Source organism: Podarcis raffonei, chromosome 3 (genome assembly GCF_027172205.1).
Source record: "Podarcis raffonei isolate rPodRaf1 chromosome 3, rPodRaf1.pri, whole genome shotgun sequence".
Classification (NCBI taxonomy): Eukaryota; Metazoa; Chordata; class Lepidosauria; order Squamata; family Lacertidae; genus Podarcis; species Podarcis raffonei.
In genome coordinates, this window is record NC_070604.1 from 70,827,006 (window position 1) to 70,849,441 (window position 22,436).

Here is a 22,436-nt window from a genome sequence, read left to right on the forward strand (position 1 = left end):
TGCTAAACCTGACAGATTATGCCTATATAATGCATGTGAATTGTTTGAACACCTATACAAATATTAAGTAATCCTAGTGCAGGACCCATACCCCCCCTCTGTCTCCTCCCATGCAGACCTGTATCACCTTATTCTGAATGATTCATTCAGATTTTGTTTAAATTTGTCCTCAGTAGTACAATGCATTTTACATCTAAGTTTTAAAAATGAAACTGGATTTATATCATGATCAATTGTGGTTTATTGTGACAGGAATGAACCTAGTCAGCCTTTAGGCTTGTGTGTCCTTGAGAAGTGCAGAAGTTTTGCTACTTTTTTTTTTTATCAGCCACAGCTTGTTGTGTCATCCAAACCTAACAAAAGGAGTGAATCCATTACAATTTGTATGAAACAAACCAATATAAAACGGTAGGTTATAAAGCTGCCTTTTTTCAGTATGTCAGTTAAAATTAACCACAGTTTAGAGTTCAGATATAATGCTTAAATGTGTTTAATTAAAATTGGAAGCAAAAGCTTCAAGTCTTGTAGACCTGCTTGGGTAGGGGAGGGGTGGGCAAATGAATGCAGAGGGCACCTAAACTCATTCCCAGTATGATAAGCCACAGTTTATCATTATGTCCAAACCTCCCCCTTGTTTCCTAGGTCTTAAACTTGAAAATGTTATTGGAGAACTGCTAAACGTATAGCAAGCAGGAACTGAAGAAGGTTTAGAATGTGTGGGTTGTTACACAGAGAGAGTCTTGGATACCTGCCTCATACTTTTTATTAGAAGTGTGGTGCATCTTGTGTCTTTAAACATGTGAGAAATAGTTCCATGCTGATCTGAAGTGTCCATGTTTTCAAGTTTTACTTTCTAGATATTGGATGCAATCTAACCAAAGTTGAACACTTTAAAGTTCTGTTTCAATGTCATCATAATACACCGTTATTTTAACATGACACACCTTGCACTTCATTTATAATGTAAGTCACAGAATGTGGAAATCAACACAAAAGCCATGAATTCTCTTATTGTTTAGTACCCAGCAGTTTCTTCCATTTAGTCTTTTCAGCTGTGAAACAGAGCATGTCTAAATTAGATTGGGACTGAATATCCTCCTCTTCCTCCCAATACATACATATTTTTGGAGTGTTATTCATGTCTCACAAAAGTGCAGGGCTTTCTTAATGGCTTTGCGGGTTTTGCTCTTTTGTTTTTGAAATCCATTTATTTCTGTTGAAGGAACTTTCTATTCTATCACAGGAGGCAGGTTCTTTGTACTTTCCCCCACTTTGTTGTACAGTAAAAAATGCCTTTGTTTGGTGGAAGAGCTGCAATCCGTTTCCCTCATGGTGTTCACATTTGTTTCAGAACAGCTCAGTTGAAATGATACTACACCATGATGTAGCATCATTCATGGGACATACTTTGTGGGGTGGTGGTGTCTTCTGTCAATTAAAAAATTGTTTGCTGGTGGTGGCTATGCCCAGGGAAGGGTTACTCTCTTAGGTACCTTGAGGCAAGTTTGAAGGGGAGGGGGTCCGCTAGTGTGGGCACAATTCTGGCAGTGACTGCTTTAAAGCTGTTCTAAAAGACCACAAGTGGTTCTTGATGTGCTATATCTCCTCAATATAAATTTTATTTGCCATCTTTCTTTACATTTATATCCTGTCTTTCTTCTGTGCTGGAACCCATGGAGGCATACATGATATTCTTAGGCAGTCACCCATCCAAACCCTGCCCTGATGTAGATCTGCTTAGCTTTAGCAAGGTAATGGCCTTGTGTCTTCCGACCACACCATATACTGATCTAAAGGCACATAACCTCTAGGCAATTGTTAATATGGCACACTTGTGCTCACAGTAGGGAGAGGTGGGGCAGATTGATGCAGAAACATTCAATCTCATATTTTATGTAACAAAGATGAGTCAAATAAAAAAAAATCTTTATGCATGGCATAACTAATCAATATTATAATAGCAATCAAAAGAACCATTAAAGTTAGAAGATAATAAACAACAGTAGTAAACAACAGTTTTTTTTCTTTCCAAATCATTTTCTGGAAAACAGAATGACTAGTTTAGAGATTTCATGCAAACTTGTATATTGTACACTAGTGGGGCACTTTTATACATATCAGTGTGCCCCGTGTCTTAATGTATCAAAGTGCTCCAACGGACATTTTCAAAAAACTAACAATTATTAATAAAACCACTGAACTTATTTAAATATCACGTGTAATCCTGATTACTGAGTGGAATAACTTTCCTTTGGTATTTTTAAATCTTAACTAAACGACGTAAAACAGCGTTACATTTCACGTAATTTTTTAGTTGGCCATGCTAAAAACACACCTACTTTCGTCAAACGCCAACGGCTAACTGGCGGGCAGCACGGTCGCAACTGTTGCACTCACACATGTATAGACACGTTTTAGTGATATCGCGACACAAATAACATTTCTTGATATTGATATATTGTTGGTGTATCAATGTGCCCCTTGCATCAATGTGCCCTGCCTTCCCCTAACATTCTCTGGTGCCCACAGGGATCCTTCCCCCTGCTAAAATAAGATTTGAAAGAAATATTCTGTTGTAGCCGACAGAATAGGCTGTTGTGTGTGCTTGGTTGTGGTTTGTGTGTGGTGCTCACAATAGTTTCTCTGGTTTGCAAATGTGTCCATCGGCCCAAAAAGGTTGGTGACTATGTAGATTATCCCTGTTTTGTATCACTCCTTAGGTGTGTTTAGTTCAGATGGCTTGACCATAATCTGTGCTCAGTATAGCAGTGTTTTTGTGTTTTTTTTAAACCAGATGCAGCAGATTAAAATCTCTGGCAATTTCTGTTTCCTCCCATTCTCCTGTAAGCCTACAAACACATAGTATCTGAGTGTTAGAGATAAATCGGGGAAGGAAAAGCAGAAGAACATGTAGAAAAGCTTACTTGTTAGCTTAGCTTACTGGTACATTTGATATTTGTAGTTTTGCAGATTCATTAGAATCTTGGTCTTCTGGAATTTAGCATTGCAGGTGGCAACAGGATTCAGTCTGAACAAATGATTTTTTAATAAAGTATTTTGTAGCCAGTTTAAATGAATATTTTGCAGTTAACATAGTGACAGTTGCAGTTTGTTTCAGGAATAGACAGTACTGTCAGTTCACCAAGATCAAAGAGAATGTGTCTGCTCTGGCTACAATCCGAAGCTCAGTACAAACTAGTAAAAACTGTCCTTTTTTTCTAGGTTTCCTTTTAATGAGTAACTTTAAATATGTGAGCTCCCTGTACCCCTGGCAATGTACAGACCTGTAATTTCTGTTGGTTTTGACACTGACTTGACGCAAGTGTCAAGTGGGATCATGCCCACTCTTTCCTCCTGTCTCCCACCCAGATCCACCTCTCCTTTCCCTTTTCAGTATTAGCCATGGTGTAAAACCCCTGGTGAAGAACTTGTGTCCCTCCAGATGTTGCTGAACTAGAAGTCCTCAACCAGCATGGCAAATGGTTAATGATGATAATGGGAGTTGTATTTCATCAACATCTGGACATTCAGAGGTTAGGTAGCCCTAGTGTGGACTTAAATCAGCACCAAAGCTCTATTATTATTATTATTATTATTATTATTATTATTATTATTATTAATTTCTAAACCACCCTTCACCTGAAGATCACAAGGTGGCTTACCATATAAAAACACAAAAATACATAACATAGTAGCAAACAAGAACAATGCCCCCCTCCTGTTTTAAAGGCCATAGATAGTTTAATTAGCTAAAGGCCCGGGAGAAGAGGAATGTTTTTGCCTGGTCCCTGAAGATATGTAATGAATGCTCTGGGAAGAGCATTCCACAAATGGGGAGCCACCACAGAAAATGCTTGTTCTTGTGTTGCTTCCCTCCAGACCTCTCATGGAGGAGGCATATGAAGAAGGGCCTCAGATGATGGTCACAGGGTCCAGATTAGTTCATATGGTGAGAGGCAGTCCTTGAGGTATTGCGGTCCTGAGCTGTTTACGAATTTTTAGATCAAAATGAGCACTTTTAATTGTGCTTAGAAATTCACTGGCAGCCAGTGCAGTTGGGCTAGGATTGGTGTTATATGCACAAACTGTCTTGCCCTATTGAGCCACTGAATTCTGCACTGAGAAAGCTAACAATTGTTTGCTTTACACTAGACTTTGAAAGCAGAATTTGGTGCTGGTTTACTAATGATTAAAGAAACCATGGCACAGAACTATGCCAGTGTTAATACTGAAAAGGAAAAGGAGGGAGAATTTCTATGAGTCAGCAGGAGGCTCCTTGTCTGCTAACTATGGTTATTGTCTGTGATCATACTTGGCCAATTCTGCAACAACTTCACTGATTGCTAGCTTGCTTCCAGACTGAATGCAAGGGGCTGGTGCTTAATTACTTTTAAATCTGGTCACAGCCTGTGATCTACATACCTTAGAAACTACTTCTCCATCTGTTACGCCCCATAGTAGTTGTGATTGTGATTGCTACACTGGACTCTGTTTTCAAGCACGTTTGCTATGGAATTATCAGCTGTCAGAAACAGGGTCTTCATTACTGTCACCTCATGGCTCTAGAATATCCTCCCAGATGAGATATAGAGTCCTTTCTCTCTCATTTCATTTGGGATAGTTCTTATTCCAGAGGGTATTTGGTTGTTATGATCTATTATGCTTTTGTTATACTTTTCTAAGTTATCTGTTATGAATTTCCTGTTTTAGTGTGATTGTTGCATTTAAAATATGTGTGAGTTGCCTTGAATTGAGGACAGTAGCCTATGAATATTTTAGTGTAATACAAATAATTAGGTGCTACTTGTAAACACACAGATTGTGAAGTGTAAACCATGCCTGTGAAGACCTGCTTGGATTGAGTGTACAGTGGTACCTCGCAAGACGAATGCCTCGCAAGACGGAAAACTCGCAAGAAGAAAAAGTTTTCCGTTTTTTGAGGTGCTTCGCCAGACGAATTTCCCTATGGGCTTGCTTCGCAAGAAGAAAGCCCATAGGAAAATCTCCGGGGACCTCTTTTAAAATGCTGGCGGTCGGGAGCAAAGATGTTCGCCCACCGCCGGCCTTCAGAAGAGGTCCTGGACCTCTTCTGAAGGCCGGCGGGGGGCAAAAGTCTTTGCTCCCGACCGCCTGCCTTCCCGGGATAGCGGAGAAGCGCAGCGCGTTTCTCCGCTATCCCGGACGGCTTTTGAGGGCAGGCGGGGGGGAGCAAAGACTTTCGCCCACCGCCGGCCTTCAGAAGAGGTCCTGGACCTCTTCTGAAGGCCGGCGGGGGGCAAAAGTCTTTGCTCCCCCCCGCCTGCCTTCCCGGGACAGCGGAGACTTCTCCGCTGTCCCGGGCGATCTTAAAATGCTGGCGGGCGGCAGCGAAGCCTTCGCTGCCGACCCCCAGCATTTTAAAAGCCCCCGGGACAGCGGAGACTTCTCCGCTGTCCCGGGGTGATCTTAAAATGCTGGCGGGCGGCAGCAAAGCCCTCCTGTCCCCGGAGCTTGCGGGGCGGGAGGTGGGGAGAAGGGCTTTTCTTCCCACCGCCAGCCTTCAGAACAGCCTTCTGAAGGCTGGCGGTGGGAAGAAAAGCCCTTGTCCCCCCCCCCCCAGCCTTCAGAAGAGGTCTGGGGACAGACTGTCCCCGGACCTGGTCTGAAGGCGGTTTCCATAGGAACACATTGATTGATTTTCAATGCATTCCTATGGGAAACCGTGCTTTGCAAGACAAAAAACTCGCAAGAAGAAAAAACTCGCGGAACGAATTAATTTCGTCTTGCGAGGTACCACTGTATCCCGTGGTGAATTAGTTCAGCATGAAAATACATTCCTGTAGTTCCTTGTGAGGGAATTTACACCATTCATCACAGTGAATCATTTGTTCAGCTCTCTGCACACAAATTCAGCCTAGACTGGTATGCATTCAATGCAATAACCCTGAAATTCACCAACTAAACGATATATACCCTTGTGATCTTAATAATTTAAGCTTTTAAGAAGTTCTAGTTCTTAAATTAGGATACTCCAGAAATCAAATTAAAAGGGTTGTATTTATTTATTTAGAATACTTATGTCCCTTTTATTGTCCCAGAAGAGACTCAAAAGTGGTTTGCAAAAGATTTTGTAGTATTAGGAACAGAAATAACATGAAGTCCATATGGCACCAGATTTATAAGGGCAGCATTTCCTGCCCTCATCTTTGGTCTTTGCTGGTGTTATCAGGCAGCAGCTCCCACTGAAGCAGCTAGACTTCATTCAGCCCATGATAGAAGCAAGTCTTCTTGTTTGTCAGTTGCCAGGATTATGATGTATAACAGCATGGATACATTGCAGAGGTCATAACTTGCTTTTCTGCAGCTGTCTTTTTATGCAATATAAAATGCTAGGCATATTCTTAAGTTTTTTTAAGCTGATATTTAAATTTCAAATATCTGTCAACAATAACATTTTTTATCAAACATATTTATATACCTATAACTCATATAAATATCATATAAATATCAAGGTGGTATACAACAATATATAAAATAAAATATAAAACACCATAAAAGCAATACAAAACGATCATAAGAATCATAACACTGGCTAATCAAGAAGTTTAAAAAGCTGCATAGACCTGTTGGCATAGAAAAGTATTCAAGAGATTCCTGAAAGTCAATGGCAAGGCTGCTCTTTTGTACATAGAAGAGTTATTTATTTTCCAAAAGGGGCTTGAGTCCTCAGAAGCTTATCTTGTAATAAATCCGTTAGTCTTTAAGTTTTTGGTTTTGCTGCAAGTGATTAAGATAGTTATCCCTCAGGAAACATTTAATATTAAAATCAAAGAAGGCAGGGAGTCTACATAAAACTGGGTTACATTTTAACCACACTGCTATACATATCCATAACATTAAAAGATGCCATTTATAAAAGGCTTTGCATCTCTTATCAACGCACTATATCATTTTTTTGTTTTTGTACATGACATCATGCTATTGCCTCACTTTAAACAAACAAATAAAGTGGGTGTTGATTTTTCAGGAAATGTTACTAAAGTGTACAGAAGGAAATGATCTGTAGTAAACCGTGGGTTCTTTCACTACTTCTGCTCCATTTGCTCCAAGGAGAAGTGAATGACTGGCTCGGGAGATCCTTTGTTAACACAATAATTTACTGATGTCTAGAAAATAAGGTGGGAAGATAGAATGTGAGTCTGGACCTGCATCAGAGCCCTCCTTGAGTACAAAATGGTGGTGGTGGTGGAAAATATAATCTGAACGCACACTCAGAAATTTTATGAAATAAAGAAGTTCTCAAATAAAATTTGAGCTTTTTAGGTTTTGTGTTTCATGGGGAAATAACTTCTCTAAGATGGTTATCTGGAATGGCTTTCCAGGAGTTCTCTCCCCCACGCCTAATTCCCTTACAATAATGGAACTTACATCAGCAGCCTTATTACTACTAATAATAATTTGATTTCTTACCCTCCCTTCATCATAAGATCCCAGGGTGGATTACAGCAATTTAAAATTCAGTCTTAAAAGCAGTTAAAACAAATTACATTTATAGGAATAGGGTGGGTCCTGAAAAATACCTCAGGTGTCAAAAGCCAGGTTAAAAGGTGTATTATGCAGTATTAATGACCCTTAAACTTTCAATTTTTCTCTGTTTTACAGTTGTCGATATTTATCAGATCAGATTACACCTGCTATTCCTGCAGTAGGAGCAATTCTGTTCTTTTTTGTTATGGGGACCTTGCTACGTACGAGCTTCAGTGACCCTGGAGTCCTGCCTCGTGCAACACCAGATGAAGCCGCAGATCTTGAAAGACAAATAGGTAACACTGAAGGTCTGTTGTTGTCCCATCATCTTCTGTGTAACTGTGTGTGTGTGTGTGTGTGTGTGTGTGTGTGTGCGCGCGCGCGCGCGTGCACACACACGTGCGTGCATGCTGAATGGCAACATCACATACTTGTTCTTTTTTCTAAAAAGAATGAGTTTTGTAATTTTTCAGTTCTAGGGCAGTGATAGCTGGAATGGTCTGTCTTGTAGAATTTCAAAAGAAGCATTTGTGTTTACAGTGATATTGAAAAGGAGCAACAATTACTTCTACAGCACACTCTCAAAATTCAAAATGTGACCACTGGTCCAAAACGGTTACCAACCGCTGGTGCGGAGTGTCTGGCCAGGAATGGAGTGCTTATGTCAGGGGTGCCAACTTGAATAAAATATTGTGGGGCCCAGGTAAGCCCTGCCCCACATGATCAATCACATGACTCAGAGGACACAAACTGTTTGACTGGAAGTGTCCACCAACTTTAGGGGAGGGTAGCCCCCTCAAATATCTTATTGTGGGGGCCAAAGCCTGCACGGCCCCTAGGAGTTGGCTCCTACGGGTTATGTGAATTCACTTTCAGAAGACACAGGCATATAGCAGTGTGGTTTTAATCTCTCCCTGCTGATGGGCAGGTAGGGACCCAGAGGACTGGAAGAAATCCTGCTGTGGGTCAAGGGTTTGCCATCCCTGATCTACACAGTTGGGGGTACTGTACATCTGGACCCATTGCTGTCACTTGAGGCTCAGGTGGCCATCGAGGTGCAAAGTGCCTTCCATCAGCTGCTGCCAATAGTCCAGCTGTACCCTTATCTGGCAGGGATAGCCTAACTTCTGTTGTCCATACTTTGGTAACCTCTAGGTTAGATTACTGCAACATGTTATATGTGGGGCTGCCTCTTAAAAAGGTTTGGAAACTAGCTACTGTATTGCAGATTTTGGCTGCCAAGTCGCTCACTGGGGCAAGATGGTTTGAGCATATAACGCCAATCCTGGCCCTACAGCACTGGCTGCCTATTAGTTTCTGGGCCCAATTCAAAGTGCTGGTCTTGATCTATAAAACTTTAAATAATTCTGGACTGCATCTAGCCCCATGTGAATCAACCTGGACCTTGTGATCAGCATCTGAGGCCTTTCTTTGTTTGCCTCCTCCACAAGAGGTCCAGAGGGTGGCGACACAAGGATGGGCCTTTTCTGTGGTGGCTCCCTGCTTGTGGAATGCTCTTCCCAGGGAGGCTCGCCTGAAACCTTCGTCACATACCATTAGGCACCAGGCAAAAGCATTCTTCATGTCCTAGGCCTTTGGCTAATTAAACAATCTATGGCCTTTTAAATTGGGGGGGAGGTGTACTTGTTTGTTATTATTGTATGTATTTTTGAGTTTTTATATTGTAAACCACCCTGTGATCTTTGAATGAAGGGCAGTATAGATATTTAATAAATAATAATCTAAGTCATGAAAAAGCTCTATGTACTAGACAATGGTGGCTTTTTGTTTGTTTGCTGTCATTTTGGTGAGATACCTGAATGAGGGTGATCCTTGTTAGAAACTGATATATGAAAGCTAGGAGCTAAATGGCACCTTAAACCTAGGTTACGGCTGCAACAACGGAATGTCCTGGCGCGCTTTTTTAATAACAAGAATACAAAGCTGAAAATGAATGAATTACTGTTAAAATATTATGTTCATTTTTTACATGGTCCAGTCCTTCCCCTGCCCTCCCCCTAATATTTTTAAGGGGGAAGTGGGGAGGTAGAAAGGTCCTCCTTTCCTTCCACTCTGCAGTTTTAATCTGAAATCTCAGGCGCAGTGCTGCACCCAGAGCTCAGAAACTGCTTGCACTAATGAAATTCCCTGTCACAAAATGTGCCTAGAGCAATGGGAGTTTCAAACACTGAGGATAATGTTGTGTCATTGTTTCATTAAGTTGTTTTATACTTTTTCTTTTTTATTACTGTCCCCAACCCTCAAACATTCCATGAGCAAATGTTTAAATCACCCATAAATTAGCATATGGAGTTCACCATCTCCGATCTAAACTGTTGAAAAACATTGTGTATTTTTGTAGTGATGGGCTAAATTCATTTTTCTAACAGGAGGTAATGTCAGTTTTTACATTAGAGGTATTCCTCTGTCTTTTATTTATATATCTGCAGATTTATAAATTCCTTCACAACCAAAAGTTACTGAGGTGGTGTACAAACAGTACAATACAATAAATTAAAATAAGATAAAATACAAAAATTACAAAACCCAAAAAACTAAAAGCAATATAACAATTCCTGCGATTGTACAGTTATCATTTCATTTTTAAAAGCCTTCTCGTACAGAAATATCTTCAGTAGCTGCCTAAACATCAAGACACAAAGGGATTGGGTAATTTCTTTTGATAACTGAAACATACACTTTAATCCAACAAAAGTTCTAAATTGTTTTGTCAGGCTCTAATATGGGCCACTTCAGAAGTTTCAAAAAAGCAGCATTGGAGGAAAAGGAAGTAGTTAATTCTTCCATTTCCTCCAAGACCCATGAGAAATGCACATTTTTGACATCACATTGGGCAACATGTATCTCCCCCTGTCATCAAGAAATGACCGAAGTGCAAGTCATTCCTACTTCCTCTCTATCCCTGCTTCATTGGAACACTGAGATAATCCCTTGGTGTTTGCTTCAACTAATTTCCTCCATCTTCTAGCATATTTGAGATCAAATCTGTAAGACTGGGTAAATATCCAATGCAGCACCATTGGGGGCTTTTTTGTATTTTTTTCTCCTGGAAGAATCTTGCAACATTAAAGCTTGCTTTCAGCATTTTAAATGTAGATGGTCCAAATAAAGTGTTCGTTTGCTTGCTTTGAATGAGCCAACTGCTGTTCCCTCTTTCCAGCTATAAATAATGAAACTGCATAATAAGCCTTTGGAAACAGCTGTTAATACTGTATAAATAAGTTAGAAGAGAATGTTTTATGTTGAAAGGTACTGTCTTGCATCTATTCCTGTAGTGGTGAAACCAGATGAAGTTACAGGTTAGGAAACCAGGGAGAAAATTGCACGTAGTTTTCTTGGCTAAGAGCACAGATTTTTAGACTGATATCAGTATTTATGAACACTTGCAAATGGAGGGATTTAGCATTTGTTCACTGTACAGGTTTGAGGAAGGAGATAAGCAAAGAAGTTTGTCCTCTAAATAACATTTGCATATGTATTTGTATATATATTTATGTGAAGGCTGAATTAAGAATAGAGTTTGGAGGATTTGGTCAAAGACCTTTTTCATTAGTTTGGGGTATGGTTAATTAAGGTCATACTGAATCTTATTAACGTCAGGAAATATTCAGGGGCTTGTAATTCCTACCCTAATATTACAAGGTGTAAGGTTTTATTGTGCCACTCTACTTATTTATGTGTGTACTCTGGCAACCAAGACTGCTTTCAGTTGGTTATTAAGTTTAAAAAGATCCAACACGTTGTGATTATCTTAGAGCATAATGCAGAATAAATGTGTTAGGTGCTATCTTGCCATGGCAAATACGAGTATCTGGGAATTTGTAAAATTCTTTGAGCAGATGCACTGGAGTGGATGCTGTCTGATCATCTTGGATGTCATTACATTTATACTTCAACTTTAATTTGATGTCTTCAGTTCATTTAAGGATTTCTAATTTAATGAGTTCTTCAGTTTGGGCACAAAGTACTTCTATTTGGGATAGTTAATTGCACTCATGGTATTGATGTGGACATATTAGTAGTTGGTTTAAGTGATCATTATGCAATTTGATTAAGTTTCTGTTCTTACCAAACAGAGTGGCAGAAGTATAAAGAGCCTTCAGATGTTAGCTAGTCACACAGAATGCAGTGTTTGTTTTTTAAAATCCTTATTAATTGGAGGATTGTCACAGATTTTTCCTGTTCTCAGGTACTGCAAAATAGGCCATATTAACTACCCTTACAAAGCATGCTGCTTTTGTGTACTAACACGGTGGTGTTCCTGCATAATAAATAAAGTCATTTTCCCATTTGCTCTCAATGTGCGTGCCACGTTTTTATAAAGTATTTTAGGTCAGGAAGGGATAATGTTCACACAAGTACATGCATTCAAAATTGCTGTGCCACAGATTCCCTGTGATGCCCTTGTTTTCTAAGGGAACCTGCTATTATACATTACAACATTGCTTTGGAGAATTCCCAAATGAGTTTCAGAGCTTAATCTGTCCTGTAAAGTTCAGAGTAAGTAATAACTAAAGAAATAAGAATTCTAGATGCCAGATAACCCAGTTTGTTCTGGTTTTCTTCCCATCCTCCTCCCTTGCAAAGGTATGGATACAAAAGCATTAAATTCAACTAAGTGAAACACTGTTTGACCTTGGTTTATCAATTGTGAAAGCAGAGACCCCTTCTAGTGTGGACTAATGTTGCAATAACCATACATTACACAGAAGTAATCCCCACTAAATTCTATAGGGATGGCTACCAAGTAGGCCTGGAGCCTGAACTGATCAATCTTAAAGGTGTCACACAGAACTGTTAACAAGGGCCCCACTAAACTTTCAGCCCTATGGAAAAAGATTATACCCCACCCCAACTTTTTTGCTTCTATGGCTTTCCCCCCATAAATGGACTAAGGTGTAGGAGACCAGGGTTAAAATCATGGTTCATCTATGAAGCTCCCTAAGAGACCTTGGACTATTCATTGTCAGCCTTTGTCTCAGGGCTGTGAGCAGAAAATGTGAAAGAGAATCCCAAATGCCACCATAAGTTATTGGTAGTACAGAACAGAAATGTTTTAATTGGAGGAGATATGTCCTCAAAGTATTTAGAGCAAAGTGCAAATTTGCCACCACCACCAAAAAGTTGCCTTGCCAGCAAAAAGGGTGCTTCAGAAGGTGCCAAGTGCTCTGCTGGAGTTAAATCAGGTCACAGAAGGCCTCTCAGGGCCACAGATGACCGTAAGGATGCAGCAGAATTAACAGCATTAGGAAGAGCAACAAGGGTTCTAAGTATGACTTTGTGTAGATACACTCATCTAACAGATCTTTAATTTATGTGAATGGAGATCGGACTCACTTGTTTTAAGTCAGCACACAAAAACTGGCCATGTGAAGGTAGCAACATGAATAAGCAAATTCTTTTGGGTTTGGTTGCTACCTTTCTACTCTGAAATAAGTATTACTGAATTCAATGGAGCTTACTTCCAGGCAATAAATTAACTCCATCTATATCACCTGTCTGAGTGTCTCCCAAAGTAAAACAAAACAATTAAAACTATTAATTAAAATAAAAACACAATTAATATGCAATTTAAAACATTGTTAAAAGTATTCTTCAGGTTAAAACTTTTTCAATACACTTTAAGATAGAGATATTGCAAATATATGAATATTATAAATATATATATATATATTTATAAATATATAAATATATAAATATTATGGGTAAGACAAATATATGCATATAATAATATGCATGTAGTTTAGCACGTTATGAAACTAGGCTTTATGTCACCCAGGTCAAAGACCCAGTTTGGCACACACACTCCCCACATACATTTGTGTACACACACGCACTCACACACAGGCTGGGAGTCTCAATGGTGCCCTCTGGAGGCTTTACCCGGGGCAAGAAACCCGGCTAGCCCCCTGCCCCCTGCTACAGCACTGCTTATGGTTGGCACAGAGGTCTCTTACCGTGTTTGTCCTTAGAGAATGAAATCTACAATCGGAAAATAATACCTATGCAGGTTAACTTGGAAGTAGGGCCCATTGAGTTCAGTGGGGTCCCCTCCCAGTAAGTTGGCATAGGGCTATAGGCTCCTGGAAAGAATCACACAGTACTGTATGGATGCAGGAATGATCATAATGCATAAGATGTTTGGGCTAAACACCTTCAGGACTAATTTCCCTCCAAAGGAAATGTAGGAATTAACAGATTTTTCTGCATGTCATCTTTGACACTGTATTTGGGACAAGTAAAGATTCTCATATAACATCATGTTTTCAATCAAAAGAGGACCTAATATGGTTCAGTTTGTTATATATCACCCTCCTTATTTATAAAAAGGAATTAAAGGACAATTTTAGTTAACTATTTCCAATTCATCTAGATTATATTAAAAATTACAGTAATGTACTTATTCCAAATATACTGGATGAAAACTCAATCTTTCAACTTATTGTTTTTATTTCCATTTTTAGAAATTGCAAATGGCTCCAGTTCAGGAGGGTATCGTCCACCTCCCAGAACAAAAGAAGTACTCATCAATGGGCAGACAGTGAAGTTAAAATACTGTTTTACCTGCAAGATTTTTCGCCCACCTCGTGCCTCACATTGCAGCCTTTGTGATAACTGTGTAGGTGAGTAAACACACACACACAAAAATTAATATACAGATCTTGCTAGATATAATGAAAGATTAATATGTACTGGTCAGTATATTTTGGTGTTTCTCATGATGAAAAGGAGATTACGACTAAACAGCAGGAATAACTTTCTGACAGTAAAAGCTGTTCAGCAGCGGAACAGACTCCCTTGGGAGATTGTTGACTCTCTTTCACTGGAGGTTTTTAAGCCGAGGTTGCATTGCAGGGGGTTGGACTAGATGACCCTCAGGATTCCTTCCAATTCTATGAAAGTATAACTTTTTTGTGTATTTTCAGGCTTGATAGAGCCAAAAATAAAGTTTTCAACCTGCTAAACTTTTCTGTTTGTGCACTATATATATTCCATTTCAGTTCAGTTTTCCTGTTTGAGCATTCCCTCTTGTTAAGAGTCACAGTGATTCATCTCTCAATTCTTTGTTCAATTTGAAATAAAACCATGGAGCTTTGGGTTGATTCGGAGCCACAGGCTACACCTGTCACATTTATAGTAGGATTCTTTTGTGAGTCAGAACACCTGGAAACCTGGGGCAAAACAAAGAAAGCTTAAATGTAACTTCTATTTTAACAGGGCATACATTTTTGCAGTAAAAATAAAAGATAAGGCACTGTCCTAGCTTTCTTACTAGTTTGCTGTGGAATATAATGGCTTAACTTTGGTGTTGAATACACTGCCCTAACTTTGGTGTTGAAGGCTAAATAAGAGGGGATAATGTTTAAAGTTACGTACTTCAAAATATAGTTCGTTAAGCAATATCTCTTATGTATTATAGACTGAATCTGTGTGGTGCCTGTGGAAACATATTTCATCCATAGTTACCCCCCCCCCCCGCCGGCCACTTTGAAATCTGTGCTTAAAAGTAGTCTTGTGTACACACACACACACACACACACACACACACACACACATTCTGCTTACGGAGTCTAGGAGTCCAGAATCTATTGACAGAGCCTGGTAGCGCGGCGGCAGCGAGAGCTCCTGTGCCCCATTTTGGAGCCCTTGGAGTCTTTTTTTCTGGACTTTTGGCTCACTGACATCCTCTTTGGGCTCAGGGAAGGGTCTCCTCGTGAGCCACAGGACTTTTCAGCTCTCCCACCATTTCAGGTTAGAATCGAATCATTTATTTATTTCCTGATGCCGCACATATATGTGGTTGTGTGCGAGTTGCTCGCGCGTAAGTGGGAGGATGCCTGCACTGAAGATTCTCTGTAACTCAGACAATATAATACAGTATATTTTGCATCAAATAATAGATTTAATATTACCTAATAACAGATTTAATATTACCTTGAAATCCTCCTCTAATAATCCTCCTCTTTAATAATTTAATAAAACTGTTTTAAGATTCATTGGTAACTTGTAGCCAAGCCTTTCTGTAATAAAATTCCAGATTTAAAATACATACAGCTATATAATTTGGCAGCTCTGAACTATATGCAAGAAGTCTGTTTGAGGCCTACTACATCTCCAACAGTTACTTTGTACTGGTGAATATATCCTACTAAGTCTATAGGGAGTCAAATATGTTATAAAATTCTTCTTTTAACTCCACAGATGTTGTTCTTGCTAGAATCTTAACCCAAATCCAGTTGTATCCCTCAGTACTTAATTCCTACTGTAGATCACTAGCTGATATCCTCAGAAGTGTCCCTGGCTTGTTATCAAATTCCAAAATAATAAAATAGAACTGACTTGTTAAGTACTTGTTGTTTTCAGATATAAATAAAATTTCAGCTCTAGTCTCGGTTACCTCAGTGTATTCTAATTCAAGCTAATAATGCTTCTCTTGTTGGAAAGTACAGTCATACCTTGGGTTGAAGTAGCTTCGGGATGAGCGTTTTCAGGTTGCGCTCCGCGGCAACCCGGAAGTAACAGAACACGTTACTTCTGGGTTTCGCCGCTCGCACATGAGCAGACGCTCAAAATAACGTCATGCGCGGAAGCGGCGAATCGTGACCCATGCACGCGCGGACGCGGGTTGCGTTCGCTTCAGGATACGAACAGGGCTCCGGAACGGATCCCGTTCACATCCAGAGGTACCACTGTACTGGAATAGTGGGGTCCTGTGCTGCCCATTGCCAATGAAATTTCAGCTAATGGTTTTACATCTTGCTCAGATAGTAAATTTTTAGCAGAGTTCAATCTTGTTTGAGACCATATTGACAAGTCACCTAACACACCATGTTTACTTGTTATGAATTCATTATGAAATGGTAAGGTATGTGGTGAAAGTTCTAGACATGGTTTCTTTCTTATTTGATACCTTACGGGTATCTAATGTATTTATTGATTTTCTATACTACAGGGCATATAAATAAGAATTAAACTAATACACCCTTCCTCCTAATCCCTCCCCCTCCCCTGTTTTTCTCTAGATTTCTTGTTAGATTTATATTTTATACTATACTGTTATAGTATAGTATAGTGTGTATGAAAAGATTGAATTTTATAAGTAATTTCCTCTTGGTTTTCTTCATGATACCATAGCATTGATTTCAGTAGTCTCTTCAAAACAAAGCTTTCTGCTTGAGTTACTAAGCCTTCCCCATACCATTCTTTTAAAATATCTACCGTATTTTTCGCTCTATAACACGCACCTGACCATAACACGCACATCGTTTTTAGAGGAGGAAAACAAGGGAAAAAACATTCTGAATGAAACAGTGGATGTATCATTTTTGTGCTTCATGCTGTGGCCACAGACATGGGATCTGATGGTGAATTTGGGGTGACCCAATGCAAAAATCCTGAGAATTCCTGTGGATCCATGCTTTGTAACCACGTTTTTGCACCATTGCAGCCCCAGGCAACAGTGGGTGCGTGATTTTTTTGGTGCAGGCTGTAGCCATGGACATGCTATGTGATCTGATGGTGAATTTGGGGTGACCCAATGCAAAGATCCTGAGAATCCCTGTGGATCCATGCTTTGTAACCACATTTTTGCACCATTGCAGCCCCAGGCAACAGTGGGTGCGTGATTTTTTTGGTGCAGGCTGTAGCCATGGACATGCTATGTGATCTGATGGTGAATTTGGGGTGACCCAATGCAAAGATCCTGAGGATCCATGTGGATCCATGCTTTTTAACCACGTTTTTGCACCATTGCAGCCCCAGGCAACAGTGGGTGCGTGATTTTTTTGGTGCAGGCTGTAGCCATGGACATGCTATGTGATCTGATGGTGAATTTGGGGTGACCCAATGCAAAGATCCTGAGGATCCATGTGGATCCATGCTTTTTAACCACGTTTTTGCACCATTGCAGCCCCAGGCAACAGTGGGTGTGTGATTTTGGGGGGGCAGGCTGTAGCCATGGACATGCTATGTGATCTGATGGTGAATTTGGGGTGACCCAATGCAAAGATCCTGAGGATCCATGTGGATCTATGCTTTGTAACCACATTTTAAGTGGGGAGCGAAGGAAAAACAAAGAAGGGACATGAGAGGGGTGTGCAGAGAAGCAGCTGGCTAAGAATGCAGGAGAGGGATTTAACGGGAGGGAGGAAAGAAAGGCAAAAGTTTCCCCCCACCCAAGCCAGCCATCTCTCTCCCTCCCCCCTCTCTCTCCCTCCCCCCCCTCTCTCTCCCTCCCCCTCTCTCTCTCCCTCTCCCCCAGCAGCACCGGAGCATAGAGAGGAATTAGTAGGAACGAAGGAACGACACTCTGCTTTCCCCTCTGCTTGCCTGGAGGGGAGGGGCTTTCCCTGCTCTTTGTTCCGTTTGAGGAAACACAGCAACGAAACAGAGGCGGGTGGGCAGTAAGACCCTGAGGCAGAATGCAGGAAAGCAGCCGCTTCCTCTTTTCAGGCTTCCCTTCTCCGTGAAGCGCGATTTGATTTTTGCCTGATTTTTCGGCTCCAGGGACCACACATTCGCTCAATAACACGCACAGACATTTCCCCTTCCTTTTTAGGAGAAAAAATCTGCTTTTTATAGAGGGAAAAATACGGTAGTCTTGCAGCTTAGTATTGTAAGGGCCTCCCATTTCCCTATATTTTGATTTTTTAAAAGTTTTTAATTTTATTTTTTTAAAAGGTAAAAAGAATTCAATGCACAAATATGAATGTTAAGGTTTTTTTGTACTTGCTTTCTGGAATAAATGTGAATTGATTTGTTTTACATCATTTGGGACACGGACACCCACACCCACCATAAGGGTGGGATTTTTTGGACCCTACTATTTCTATATCCTTATCCTTGTTTTTTGATAACTGTTCTTGTTGAACAAAGCAAGGTCTAATTCCAAGGTAATTTCTACTGTTCAAAGTAATCCTTGAAGAGTAATCCTTTAATGCCTTTATAATTAAAGATGTGAGGGTGATTACAACAGGTGATCCTTTTGTATTTCATGGTTTACTGACCATTCAAGAGGTATTCAAGGAGCTTGAACTATTCATGAAACAGATTTGTACTGAATGTGGCATCATGGTAAGCAACCATTGTTTCTTAGGTAGAAGATATAGGATGCGGTTTATGCATCCTTAAGCCAGAGAAAAACTTAAGATAATCTTGCAGCAATTTATCTGAAATGGGCCTTGACCAGGCTCTTGAACAGACTGACATATTTTTCCCTCCAGGATACAAAAGCAGGGCAAAATCCAACAGGAACATAAGAAAAGCCCTGCTAGATCAGGCCAAGGGCAGTGACCAACCAGATGCCTATGGAGTAACTGAGCACAGCAGCACTCTCTCCCCTTGCACTTCCCAGCAACAGATATTCAGAGGCTTATTGCCATATTGCCACCAACAGTGGAGGCAGAACATAGCCATCATGGCAAGTAGCCATTGATAGCCACCTTGGGGGAGAGGGAACTGCTGAGCTGTATTCAACCAACTGATTCCACCAACACAAGGGTTTCTGCTTCTGCAAGAGGACTTCGCCCCTCTCCACTTCCTGTATGCACCCTGCACCCTCCCTAAATCTATTCTAGAGGGTTGTGGGGAATGCCAGAATAGATATAGGGACATACAGGGGGAAGGGGGGGGGAGTTTTGTTGCACAAGTGAAAATCCTTGCACTGACAGAACAACTTAGTTGGATACTTCCCACTGTGTTAAATCCTGCCATTAACACACATAGTTCTGAATAGTTCTGTCATCAAATGTTCTCTTTTCATGCTATCTAATCCTAATTGAAAACTATTAATATTCTACTTAGAAACAGAGAAATTGTATGAACAACTGCAGCTGGGAAACAGTCCAATATTAAATTTTGATAGAGCCCTTTCAATTTCCTTTTTGGTTTTCTGTCCCTGAGTTTGAAGGTACATATTGTAAGGCCCATGAGCCAGATGAAGTCCACACAAAGTAAAAGAGACCCAGGGGCTAATCTCAAATTGTGGCCTGAGATTTGGGGCACTCCCAAAACCCCCGCGTGAGGTCAAAGGTCTCTGCAAAATGTTCCCATCTTCTTAGACTGAAATGGGGAAGATTAGGTTCAGTAACAAATACCAGCTTGCTACCAAGGCTAGTAAATATGTGAACCTCTCCCCCCGCCCCCATGAGACAGTTGCTACACAGTGCCTGCATGAATTTGTTTAGGCTATGAAACAGCCTTGGAAGTCTGTGTATATCCCAGGGGCACTATTCTGTTCTAATTCTAGTAAAGCAAGTGAAAAATTTGCAGGAGCAGTTGACTTGCTAAAAATTAGTCTCTTAGTCTTAAATCCAAGTTCTTTGAAGGTACTATGTATCTTTTCCCATATCTGCAGGAAATAATTACTAGCATTGAAATTGCAGGATTCTTATGTTTTTAAAAACAACAACAACAACAGATAAATGAAGAACAGCCCCAAATGCACATAAATTATGAAATCATATGGGCTACAAAGGAAACCACAACATTACATATTGCCAAACAAGCACAGATGTGAATGATATCAATTGAATTAGCCAGGCTGCTGGCATGTTATACAAAGGCCCCTGTATCTTCTATCCCATTAGTTTTTCAGCAGTGGTTTTTGACAATACTGATTGGGTCTTTTGTGTACAAAAGCTGACTCTACCCATCCTCCCAACCAGTCAAGATAACTTATCTTAACATCTCTGATTCTGGGCTCATCCATACTGTCATCTGAGACTTTTTGTGGGTGAGCTCAGACTTTGCTGAACCCTGGGTGAGAACCTGAAGGCTGAGAAGGAGGGTGTGTCAGAAGGAAAATGAATTGATATAGATTTATATATGTTAGTAACCTTGTATTAGTGTCGAAGCAATGATTCTTCAACATCAACTTCGTTGGACTGGTCATGTTGTGCGGATGCCTGATGATCGTCTTCCAAAGCAACTACTCTACTGTGAACTTAAAAATGGAAAGCATAATGCTGATGGTCAACAAAAGATGTTTAAAGACTGTCTCAAGGCAAATCTAAAAAAATGTATTATAAACACTGACAACTGGGAAACACTGGCCTGCGAGCGCTCCAGTTGGAGAACAGCCTTTACCAATGGTGTCATAGGCTTTGAAGACACTCGAACTCAGGACGCAAGGGAGAAACGTGCTAGGAGGAAGGCATGCTTGGCAAATCCACACGGTGTTCAACTCCCGCCCGGAAACCAATGTCCCCAGTGTGGAAGGACATGTGGATCCAGAATTGGCCTCCACAATCTCTTAAGGACTCATTGTTAAAACCGTGTGTATGGAAGACAATCTTACTCGGTCACGAGTGATCACCAAAGAAGAAGAAGATGATGATTAATGTAACAATTTTATATTTAACTGTGTATTTTTGTAATATTATGTTTAAGTTGTCTTTTGTTCAGTTTTCTGTACACTGCTTAGAGATATTTTTAATATATTAAGCAGTATATAAATTAAATAATCAAATTTAATGTTGATAGTAAGCTTCCTGTACCTCCATTCTCTCTTGTCCATATGTTCTCCTCCAAATCACTACCTTCTCACACTCCCTGGACTGAGGCAGAATCATAGAATTGTAGAATTGGAAGGGACCATGAAGTCCAACCCTTTGAAATGCAGGATCTTTTTGCCCAGTGTAGGACTCAAACCCACAACCCTGAAATTAAGGGTCTCATGCTGTACCAACTGTGCTATCCTGCAGAAAAAAGTGTTAAATGAATAGGGATAAATGTAATTGTTCCCTTTCCCTCAATTCCCTGTTCTGTTCATGGCTTGTAAATTAACTGTACTTTGAAAGAGATTTATTTTAAAAATAGTCTAAAGACAAAGGACTATGATAAAAATATGTATTTAAACATCCAATTTTGGGTATGTTTTTGTCATTTATATTCAAGCATTCACATGAACATGTGATAACAAAAACTGGGGACAGGGGCATATATGTGTGCCAACAGCTCTTAAGATCATTGTATGATTAGTAAGGCCATTAGAAGGTTTTAAAGCATGTTCAATTGATCCCAGGCTAATAAGGGTTTCTGTTCTTGAGGAGAGTTTGAATGTGTTCAGTTGAACACACTTTAAATTCCCTACTGTAGTTGTCATGTGAAGATCTAAAAGCAGTTCATGTGATCTTGGAGGTGGGGCTTGCACACACACCTTCCCCATCACCAGTTTTACTTGACTGCATCTTAAGCTAGACACCTGATGGCTACAATGATTTTCTCAAGCAGGTCTTTTGTTGTTTTTGTAATTGCGTTCCATTCTTTTTCTGCCTTTTCTTTCAGAACGGTTTGATCACCATTGTCCCTGGGTAGGCAACTGTGTGGGGAAAAGAAACTACAGATTTTTTTATATGTTTATTTTATCTCTGTCTTTTCTGACAGTCTTTATATTTGCATTCGTTATCACCCACATCATCCATCGTAAGTATGCTAGTATAATCAGATTACATATATAGCCATTTGCTTGAAACTCTATTTTTCATTTTACTCTTTTGGACATTCAGAATATACCCAAAATGGTATACCTAGTTTGATCATTAACAAGACTTTCAACTGTTAAGCTTACTTCTTAATTCAGAATCTTAAGGCAAATGCATTTTATTCAGCTTTATTTGTTGTACTGCTGAACAGTTCATATAAAGGGAACATTCTGGTCCGCTCTCAGTTTTCCTGCAGATTAGTTTCATTGGTCTGTGACTGTTCCTTGGTTTGTGGCCTGCCTTGCTGACTAGAAAACCCCATTGGCAAACAGGATAATTTCCAAAAGTTGGTCAATGTTCACAACCTGTTGTATTTATTAATTTGCATATTTTATTTTTAAACTTATATACCACCATTCATCTGAAGATCACAGGGCAGTCTATGGTATAAAAACATGAAGATACATAATAACTAACAAACAAAAA

The 22,436-nt window shown here is 40.0% G+C and overlaps 1 protein-coding gene across 6 annotated transcripts in view; it reads left to right on the forward strand.

Annotated features, from left to right (window-relative positions):
* LOC128410690 (palmitoyltransferase ZDHHC14) overlaps positions 1-22,436 on the forward strand; it is a 135,989-nt gene that overhangs the window by 22,983 nt on the left and 90,570 nt on the right. For 3 of the 6 annotated variants that reach the window (XM_053382255.1, XM_053382259.1, XM_053382260.1), the window contains exons 2-4: positions 7,642-7,802; positions 13,992-14,150; positions 21,814-21,951. In XM_053382255.1, coding sequence (XP_053238230.1) covers positions 7,642-7,802; positions 13,992-14,150; positions 21,814-21,951 — 458 coding nt within the window. Of the gene's footprint in view, positions 1-7,641; positions 7,815-13,991; positions 14,151-21,813; positions 21,952-22,436 lie in introns of all 6 variants that reach the window. The other 3 variants (XM_053382253.1, XM_053382256.1, XM_053382257.1) reach the window with 2 other exon arrangements.